Source organism: Condylura cristata, unplaced genomic scaffold (assembly GCF_000260355.1).
Source record: "Condylura cristata isolate star-nosed mole 26May11 unplaced genomic scaffold, ConCri1.0 scaffold00051, whole genome shotgun sequence".
In the NCBI taxonomy this organism is placed as follows: Eukaryota; Metazoa; Chordata; class Mammalia; order Eulipotyphla; family Talpidae; genus Condylura; species Condylura cristata.
In genome coordinates, this window is record NW_004567152.1 from 1,749,946 (window position 1) to 1,760,595 (window position 10,650).

General features: G+C 50.2%; 1 protein-coding gene across 1 annotated transcript; it reads left to right on the top strand.

Annotated features, from left to right (window-relative positions):
• Positions 1-132: 132 nt before the first annotated feature.
• RANBP1 (RAN binding protein 1) lies at positions 133-7,356 on the top strand. The gene is made up of 6 exons (XM_004694979.2): positions 133-372; positions 1,554-1,690; positions 3,287-3,444; positions 5,337-5,465; positions 6,365-6,430; positions 6,914-7,356. Exons 1-6 carry the CDS (start codon positions 358-360, stop codon positions 7,033-7,035), a joined length of 627 nt encoding a protein of 208 aa, XP_004695036.1. The 5' UTR covers positions 133-357; the 3' UTR covers positions 7,036-7,356.
• The last annotated feature ends 3,294 nt before the right edge of the window (positions 7,357-10,650 follow it).

Here is a 10,650-nt window from a genome sequence, read left to right on the forward strand (position 1 = left end):
AGGGGCGTGAGCCGCCGCGGAGCGGAAATGCGTGCAAAGGCCGCCGGGAGTGCTAGCTTCTCTGGCTTCGGGGCGGGCCGGGCATGCGCCGCGGGCGTTTTGGCGGGAAGCGCAGGGCAGGCTGGACAATGAGAGTGTCCGCCGCCTGAACTAATAAAGCTGCACAGGTTTTGAATTGCGGCGCGTTTCCCGCCGCCGGGGTCAGGGGTCGTGGTTCGGGTCGCGGGGCGGAGGGAAGAGCAGGCAGGCGGAGGCGCCGGCGCCAGACGCGGAGGAAAGGAAGTACGACTAGCCGCCGAGAGGCCGCGGAGCCAGCGACGACCGAGCCACCTTAGTCGCCGCCGCTGCCGCGCCCCCATGGCGGCCGCCAAGGTGCGGCCGGGCTCGGACGGGTAGTGGGCGGGAGCCGAGGGGCTGAGGCGGCTATCGATGGCCACGTGGGCGGCCCGCGCCACCGCCACCAACCCCCGTTGGCCTTGTGGGCTCGACACCTGCGGGGCTACGGTAGTGAGGAATCGGGACTCGTGGGGAGCGCGGCCTGGGGACTCGAGGCCTTCGGGCCCTTGGCGCTTGGGGTAGGGGGGGCACGGGCTTGGGCCCGGGGGCTGCTGTGCGCTGACGTGACCTTGGGGCCGTCCCAGTGGGTGCGGGAGGGCCCGCGTGGACCTGGTTCTCGAGCTTCGTAGTCTCACTTTCACTACACTGTTCGCTTGGGACATGAGGCCCCTCAATCAGTGTCCTCGGCTCTGACTACTTGAGGGTTTCCTACCCTGACGGCGGTACCCCACTTTCGTCGTCTACGCAGCACTTCATTCATGCTGTACTTGGGACTCAAGCCACCGCAGGCCCCAGAGGTGGAAACCGGGCAGACCGGTCCTGTACTCACCGACCCAGGGTGGGAGCGGGTTTGTTGGCTGGAGATGTCTTTGGGGTGAGCTGGTTGATCCGCATTGCTGTTCTTCCAAGTAAAACCTCGTAGAAGTGTATTTTATTTTTTGGATTGAGTTGTAGTGAAGTCTTCGGGTTTCTTCTGGATTTGAAAATCTGTAATACCTGGACCTAAAATGTGATCCTTTGTGCTCTGTATTGGATCAGGACTTTTTAGCTCCTATTTGTGTTTCTTTTTTTGGCAGCTTAATCTTCAGTGAAAAAGTCGCCGAGAGTTGCTTTTCACTTTAAGGATAACATTCTCCTTGAGACCCTCTTCCAGCTATCATTGTGTCTCTTAATCATCATATGTGGTATCATCATCTGCATTTTAACATAGGAGGAAACTGGGGCCTTAAAGAGATGAGGCGATTCTTTTCAGTCCTCTCCAGAGTCTTAGGTGGCCAATTTTGAAGGGCTCCAGTTTGTATAGATGTGATTGATGCGCCTGATTCTGCTAGAGGGTGCTGAGGTCCAATGCCTCAACATAAATCCACTTTTTAGAGTTGACTTTGGAGCACACCTTTCCTGGTGTCAAAGGTTAAAGGCTTAATACATTCACTAGACAGGATGCTGGCTTTTGGTTGGAACATGACTAGGAGTCACCTCTGCACCTCTCTCCACAGGACACCCATGAGGATCATGACACCTCCACTGAGAATGCAGATGAGTCAAACCACGACCCCCAGTTTGAACCTATAGTTTCTCTCCCTGAGCAAGAAATTAAAACACTGGAGGAAGATGAAGAGGAGCTTTTTAAAATGTAAGTAAACTGAAATTGCTCCACAAATAGGTATCTTTTCGAAGTAGTTATTGCTTTTATAGGGTTCCAGAACTTTAATTGGACCAAGGCTACGTGAATAAAGGACCTGGAATTGTGTGAGGACTGCGCCCATGTGGAAGTCAAAGCTGTTAGAATCTGCATAGTACATAGCTTTTTCCTTAAATGCCCCTGCTACTCTATACATGGTACAAACACTCCCTGGTGTCTTGTGACCATTGCTTTGTCCACAGTGCACATTTCCCCAACTTAGCCCCTTTGCCTCTAAGACTCCCACAATCCCGTTTGGTTGAACATGGAGTCTCACTTAAGTTTTACTTGTGCATTGTGGACTTTTTTGGCAGTCTTATGCATCATTGAGTTTTTAATGTGCAAGAGGGTACCTAGCATTGTAAATGAAAACAGGTGATGTTACAGCTTTCATGATTTTTAAAAATTATTTCTTGATTGTCTTTGGTGAGATGCTGTGTGTGTGGTGGGGGTGGGGTGGGGGAGTTGGTGTCACTTTGAATCAGTGCTTGTATAAGCCATGTGTCCAGATATCTCTGAAAAAAAAATCACAGTAACGCCAAGACTGACGTGTTGTCAGGGTCAAAGGAAGTGACAGATTCAGTTAGCCATTAGTGGATAGGTTGTAGCATTTTCCCTGTCCAAGCTCTTATATGTCCCCCAACCCCCTTCAAATTCTAGTCAAAATGCCAGTTAAAATTTGAGTCTTTATTGGCAGAGTTGTTAGTGAGCAGAGTAATCCTGTACTCTGACTTTCTCTCTGAGGAAGCCTAGGAAAGAAGAATTGTACGTGCCAATTGTTCCCAAGATTGATGGGCATCTCCCTGAAGACGCCAGCTCTCCAGGTCTCTGTTTGCCTGATAATGATGCTGCAACCAGGGGGCAGGGGCCTCCTGCAGTGAGAATTGCTTGTGTGGCTATTGTCACTTCTCTGGCCACATGACCTGTAAGAGTTATATGTATCCTAGACACAGGTCATCTCCTTGATGTCATAGTCTGCTTTTATAAATTTGAATTTGGGAGTGGCAGCAGCAAAAGGACCAGCAAAACTGGGCTCTTGAGAATAAAGGACAGGTATGGCTGCTGGGGAAGGCAGAGCATCCACTTGTGCTGACAAGACTGAGGCTCACTGGTGGTGGTTTCTTGGTGCCCTTGTAAGACTTGCGACCTGGCCTGAGCTCAGTGTAGGATGGAAGTTAGTTTGTGAGGTCAGAGCCTGGTGATCTGAGCAGAGGCCTGCAGCATTCTCTTTGGGTGGGGGCCAGAGAGGGGTGGGTTGCAATTTTCAGCTGAGGGAAGGACTGTCCTTTTCCCGTTGGTGACTGTTGTGTACATGCTGCATTCATGTGGGCTTTACTAAGGGAATCAGGTCTTTTTGTTGGGAAAAGTGTTGCAAGAACAGAATTTTTTTGTTCGGAAGTAAACACTTGAATTTGTTGGGGTATTTTACTCTCTTAGTGGTATTTTGACTTGTTCAATATACAGAAAACAAGTGTTGTTTATAACAGGTGTTTGATTTGATTCTCTTCCTATCTGTTGTCTAAACTCTTAATGGTTTTTTTCTTGAAGGCGGGCAAAGCTATTCCGATTTGCATCAGAGAATGATCTCCCAGAGTGGAAGGAACGAGGTACTGGCGACGTCAAGCTCCTCAAGCATAAGGAGAAAGGGACCATCCGCCTCCTCATGAGGAGAGACAAGACTCTGAAGATATGTGCTAACCATTACAGTAGGTGGCCTGTCATGTGTGGTTTTCTCCAAGTCCCAGAACTCTGCATTGGAGCAACTCTGCATAGTCCCTTGAACAGGTTGATTTGCATAGTCCCTTGAACAGGTTGATTTCAGGGCCGTACGGATGCCTGGATGTGTGTTCTACACTTATGTTTTTGAATTTAAAACGGTGAAGTTTTTTCTGGTGTGCTGCTGAACTCAGCAGTTCTGTGGCAGCACATGTGGCGTGCCATCCTGTGAGGCAGAAGCTGGTGGGATGGATGCAGAAGCTTAAATGTGGGCTGGGAGCATGCATGTTTGCTCCAGAGCAGGGCAGTGTTGGGAGGGCATGTGTGAGTAACCATGACATTGCACATGTATATAAAACACCTGTCTTATACTTTGGTACATTCAGTTCCCACAGGATGGCCCCTAGGGAGGAGTGAGGTAGAGAAGGTAGCTGCCTCAACCTTAGGTGCCTCTGAAATTGCACATGGGGTGGTGATGGTAGGTGCAGGCCCTGGGACTGATGTGATTCTCTTGGCTTCTGGTTGGTCTGCAGTACTTTGAGTATGTCTTTGGAAGTGAAGGTGTACTGGGCTCCTTTCCTGATCTAGTATTATGTATTTCTGTTGAGCAGGCAGGGTACCAGAGTAGAATGACCAGTAGAATGTGGAAGGATGGGCGGGTTTGCATCGGTCCCAACATGGGGAAGGAGCCCAGTGCATTAATCTCCATGTGCCAGCCTAATTGGCTTCCTTAGGAAGTCCTCCCCTCAATCAGCCCGGCCTCATCCTCCTCTATTCTGATTTGAATCTTCTCATCAGGAATTTCCGCAACATCCTTTGTTTCTCTCAGAGCCCCTCAGGAAGCAGGGTTGTGGGTTATAAATGTACACATAGTCCCTTGATGGACAGAGTGGGTGGTATTGGGAAGAGGTTGTGACACTTCTTGTGCTATGGTAATAGCACTCGGGCTTGCCAAGTGGGGTTGGTGCTGATATGTGCCCATGATGGGGCTTTGGACTGTCCATGTCTCCAAAGACTTCTGCCAGGAATTCAAAGGCACATTGTTCGACCTGGCACTGGAGATTCTGCTCTTTTTCAGGGATCACTTGTTCCCATGGGGTCTGAGGAGTAGCTGTGCTTATTGTGGGTGGTTGTGCTTATTCCAGGTCATAAGTGCCTCTTGTGAGCTGATGCCCCAAGGCTGAGAGTGGTTACCCTTGTCTCATCCCTCATGACACCCCGTTTTCCTGCTTCTGCCTCTGCTGCCTTTACTTCCTGATAGCCAGCGTCCCTAGTAGGACCAAGTATCAACGCAAATATGTCTGTGGTGCCTTTTCATAGGAAAGGTTGGGAGCCTCACTGGTTACCTAGGGGTTTAAGACTCAGTGCTATCACCAATATGGCCTGAGTTTGATTCCCAGCCAAGGAACTAACCCAAATATTGGCACAGCAGACTTCTCCCATCTTGCCTGCTGCTCCTGCAGCAGTGTATTTCAGTCAGTCTATCTGTTCTTCCTACTTTTGTCTCTCATGAAACCTCTCATCCCTTGAACCTTTGGCCTATGCCCCAGTTCTACACAAAAGTAAAAAAATAAAAGGACGGTTGGGTCCACTTGGCTTTGAAACCGTTGTTGGATTTTGGATTGGAACCTTCTCTGGGGTGTTCTTGTGGACAGGAAGCAGGCTCTCTCTTTCCAGGTTCAAGATTTCTTCCTGTTAAGTGAATGTGGGGCATTTTCATAGAGATAGATAAAATCCAGGTTCCTGAGATCTCGAGGCTTAGTTTTGGTGGGCAGACCCCACTCCACATCTGTTTTCTCCAAAGTGATACCTTGGATCTGTGATGAGAGTGTGAGCTAGCCTGTGGCAGTTGCACCACATTTACAAGGCTTTTCTCCCCCAGTCACACCAATGATGGAGCTGAAGCCGAATGCGGGCAGTGACCGAGCCTGGGTCTGGAACACCCATGCTGACTTTGCCGACGAGTGCCCCAAGCCGGAGCTGCTGGCCATCCGCTTCCTCAATGCTGAAAGTAAGCAGAGGGCTGCTGCCCCTTCATTTACATTGTCATGATATAGCTGGAGATAGAAATCCTGTTTGGAGAGAACTGACAGTGACTTATTAGGGTTAATGAGTGTTTGCCCACTGTCAAGGGTCTCCTTGAGGAAGGGATTCAGGTGCAAATGAGCCATGTACCCATGGGACCACCCCCAGACTTTGAAACCATGAACAGATTATTTCATTCTTCACCTTAAGGGGGGCGCTGTAGTCAGTGTGATCAGGGTTGGTACTGTCACTTGAGTGCCAGCAGGGGCTGTGTGGCACAGACCACACTGACCCTTCTGCTTTGACCTCATTCTAGCCAGGAGTGTCAAAAGTTATACTCGATAGGCTTTGGAGGAACTGGGTAGGAGCCAGGGCCCAGTACCCAAGCATAATTAGGTGGTGAGTGGGCCTTTGCTCTGGAAAAGGGCCTATGGAGTGACTTCTTCCATACAAGTAGAGTGCAGAGTGCTGACTGCTTGGTTGCCTAAGGCCACTGCTTCTCTGCCCAAATTGTTACAGTTATATGGAGCTGAGAGGCCTAACAAGGCTATCATTCTTAACATTGTATAACTGTAACATTCAATATGACACTTACGTAACCCATAATCCTCATTTTGGGTAATTCTCGATCATTTAGTTTATTCTTCATATCAAGTCCATGCTGCACTGCAACTGCCCCAGTACAAGAGGGCTGACTCGCCAAACTTGGGGAATCTAGTAATCACATGATCAAGTCCAGGGCTCTGTTACATGACATATTTCATCCTGAGTCCAGATGGCCATGGATTGGTTCTTTTGTGAGTCCTATCTCTTCAGACCTGCCAGGATACGTCACCTGCAATGTTTGGGGCTCTTAGTTCTCTCTCTCTTTTTTTTTTCCTGCAGATGCACAGAAATTCAAAACAAAATTTGAAGAATGCAGAAAAGAGATTGAAGAGAGAGAAAAGAAAGGTGATGTGGCACCTTTGGTGGGGAACTTTCTTGCAGACTCACTCTGTACCCGGCTGCAGCCCCAGGCGGGTGCTTTTTTCGTCTGCTATAGAACCATTCTGGGCGCTGTGACCACCTTGACCTCTGTCAAGGGTGATATAGTTGCCTGGGATACAGGATGCTTTCTGGGGAGTGAACCTGCAGTTGGAGCCCGAAGTGTGTGCTAATTGGTCTTGTGGTTAAGTCATGCGGTCTTAACTAGTACACCCCAGATTTTGAAGGGGCCTTTGAAGGTCCTTGTGGTCACTTGCTAGCAAGTGACCTGGCATACTGAACAACCTTACTAATTGAGGCCTGGGTGTAAGCACATGTACCTGGGTGACCCTGGAGGTGACCTGTCCTGTGGAGGTCATTGGGCTACTAGGGTAGGGGGTGGGGTCATTGCTGCAGTGTGACTAAAGAGGCCAAGTTCTTGTTCTTACTGAGTCCCTGGTATTCATACAGGATTGGGCAGAAATGATAATGCTGAGAAAGTGGCAGAAAAGCTGGAAGCTCTTTCTGTGAAGGAAGGGAGCAAGGAGTCGGAAGATGAGGACACCAAGGAGAAAGCTGAGGAAAAGCAATAAGTTGTCTTCCCTTGTTTTCTTCCCCTTTCTTTCTTTTCCCTCCTTTTTTAAAAAAAAATTTTGCCTTGCCCCTCTTTGGTTTGTTTTTATTCTGTTTTGTTTTTACAAGGGACTTTATATAAAGAACTGAATTCCAACATTCAAGTTGTTTTTCAAGTTTTTGCCCTCTTAAAGATGACTACAGAAAATCCATTCCCTTAGTTCATGGAAATGTACTGTGCTAATTTCCTTTTCCATAGTGGAAACATTTATAGTCATCAAAATTAGTGAATAAACAACACATTTTAAACCTGCATGGAGGGCAGGTCCGTGTGTGTGCTGACCCTGTCTGAGGAACAGTGTGGATTTCTGCTGACTGCAGCGGTGTTACTAGTTCAGTACCTTGTGCGTGGGTATGTGGTGGGTTGGTGCTCCAGGTTAAACCTTGCCATTACATTTGGTATGCAGCTTTGGGGTTCTGCGTACTCTCCTGTTATGAACTTTGGTCTCCTGTTGACACCCCCAGCCATGGTGTCTAGACTGGGGGTGTGAGGTCTGAGGGTTGGCAGGGAGTGCTAAGTGCTCTACCTTCTTCTGGATGCTTAACACTGGTACTGCTTTGTCCTGCAGGAGTACACAGGCTTGTTTGTTTCCTTTTTTTTTGGTCTTCAAGGGAAAGAAAGGTAGACTACTAATGGCTGAGGCCTCCAGCCCCAATAGAAGAAAAGGGAAAAGGACAGCCCTGTAATAAGTACGTCCAGTGTGGTCATTTGCACAGGCTGGCTTGATACCCTTCATGGAATACCTTCCCAGCATGAGTTGCTTCTCCCAGCATCTTCATATGGGTGTAGAGACCTACAATAGCTTTAAGTAAAGGGATGTTTTTAAGAATAAAGATGGGTTAATATCACTTGGGGGTTTTCTTGTAAGATGAATTTCTGTAGACTTTGTCCCACGAGGGAGAGAGGAGCTAAAAACATCAGCAGGCTTCTAAAATACGTGGTCCTGCCCTGCTCTCCAGCAGGGGAGGAACAAGTTAAGACTGGACCCTGGAGTGGACATGCTCTCTTGTTTGCTAGTAACACTTTTACAGTGTGTTCCAGGTCTTTAGTAGGCCCTCTGTTCACCTAGTGGACTTCTGACCACTTTAAACATTGTATCCTTGACTTTTGATAGGTGCACCTCCAAAGAAAGCTCTTGTTTTAAAAGCAAAACTTAAGGCTTGGGTCTCCTGTAGTGCTCTTGACAAGTCATCAATGGTACAGCAATCCTTCCCATTCCTGGAGGGATGTATAAGCTTGTACCACAACCACCTGCTAAGTTGGAACTGTGATGCTCTAAATGGTAGAAGTTGCACCCTGTGGTATGTACCAGGTCAGTGGGCATCTGATGTCAGAAGAAAGGCTGTCCTAGGGGCTTGACCCGCTAGTGAAAGATGCTCACAACCATCAGCATAGAGTAATTCATAGCACTGGCTCTAATAAGATAATTCCAGTAGATGTAAAACCCAGACTGATGACTTCCTCTTCAGAAGGAGATGGTTTGAAGGCAGAAATCCCTGACAGCAGGGAAGGCTCCTTGGAATGGTTGGGATGGAGCTTTGCTGTGACCTGGGTATAGGATGTGCTGCAAAAAGAAACCCTAACCACTCCATTGGCATATGGGCACCCTGTGGCAGTGAATTGAGGGACTACTGGTATTGGGGAATAGAGTAGTAAATAAGTCATGGCCTTTCATTATGACCAAGCCTTCCATTGAACAGGGCTGAAATCCAAAAAAGGTTTCTGCAGTGTTTTCCTTTCCTGCTCTGGGCCATGGGCTCATCAGCAACAAGAAGTAACCTTGGCAATGAGGCTGCCTGGCCTCACTTGTCTGACCCACTTAGATCCATTTTGCCCTGTCAGAGGGACATCAAGGAGGCACCATTGCCCTTTCCTTGGAAGATCTGGATTACTCCACAGTTGAACTGTCCTCGCAACCCTACACAGAGCTCAGGCTTGGGATGAGGCTTGAGGGCTTGTTGTACTGGGCCTGACTTATGGTCAAAAGCCTTTTCTGAAGATTGGGCCTATATTAATGCAGTGTGACCAGGTGCTTCTGAGGACGTGGGGTCCTGCTGGGCAGAAGGGCAGGAGCAGGAGAGGCTGGGATGTTGTGCCATTTTTCTGGCTTCACCTTCAGTCTCTGGGGCCTGTTTGTGTCCCCCACCTGAGGGAGGGCTTTAGCAGCTTGTGTAGAAATAAGGTGTCTGTCTACAGCCATACCACCCTGAACGCGCCCGATCTCTCCTGATCTCGGAAGCTAAGCAGGGTCGGGCCTGGTTAGTACTTGGATGGGAGAAATAAGGTGTCTGCTCCAGATGGAATCTGCTTTTTGCTTACATTTGTGCTGAGTCCTCTGTGGCATCAAACAACTCCCAGCCCCTCCTAGAGTGGGTCCCAGAAGGGTGGGGTCTACAACTGGGGTTTTGTGGGAGAAACACATTTCTGCTGTTGGTCACAAGGGCTATGCCTTAACAAAGAGGGGCCTCCAGGTCAAGAAGCTAGGGCCTGTGGTAGTGAGGCCCAAGGAGGAGGTGGCCATTGGACCACACAGGTTCTGGCCTTGGAGGAACTGATGCCTAGGGTCAGGAAGGGCTGCCCTCAAGGGACCCTGTCAGGAGAGGGGGCTAGTGGGTCTAGGTTTTAGAGCGGAGGGCCTTGGGCAAGTTGGAGTATCCAGGGTCAGAAACCTTTGTGGGCCTTTACCTCATAGGCTGTGGAACTTGAGGTGTGGGGCCACCAGAGGCTAGCAGTTACCCAGGCCAGGCTGCAGCACGGCAAGGCTGCTAGTCCACCTTAAGTGGCCTACGCAGCTTCCCAGATGGGTGGGATTTCCTGTAGGAGGTGCCTCCAATGGGCCTATCCCTAGCAGGGGCAGGCTGCCCAGCACATCTCCTGGGACACTCCACCCTTCCCCTAAGGAGTTGAGGGGCTTGCCTGGCATCCTTGATTCTCCCAGCCACACACCCCAAAGTCTGCAGCGTGAGCCAAATCACGGGATGCACCGGCGTCCTCCCTATCCCCTTGCCTTGATTATTGGCTGCTGGTTGTCCTGAGGCCTTGAGCTGGGAGGCGCTAACTACCTGTCCCCGCAGTTTCACAAATCTCACGTTCCTGAATGCCAGGAGTGGAGGTGTGTCCCAGGTGTGAAGGGTGTGGGTCAGAGCCCAGGGACTTAGGAGCGTCTTTCTGCCGAGGTCTTTAGGGAAATGTTCAGGCAAACAGGCCCTGGAAACGACTGGCACTTGCGCCAGGGCCTGCGGCTTTGTAACCGGGGACCTGGCCTTCCCCGCGGTGCCCACCCGGTGGGCAGGACCCATCCGTGTTTCCAGAGTGTGACAAAGAAAAAGCCCACGGTGCCCTGCGGAGCGCCCTGGGACCCACACGCCAGGACGTGCATGGTGCCCCTGTGGGGCGCGGGCGGGGCTGGCGCATGCGTGGTCCACAGGCGGGGAGGGGCGGGGTGCGTGGGTGCGGAGCCCGGGTCCCGGCGCGGCTTGTCGACCAGTCCACCTTAAGGGGCGCTCTGACATCAGCGCGCCGCCGCGGCCCGTGGGGTGGGATTTCCTCCGCAGCCACTGCCGCGGGTCCTGCG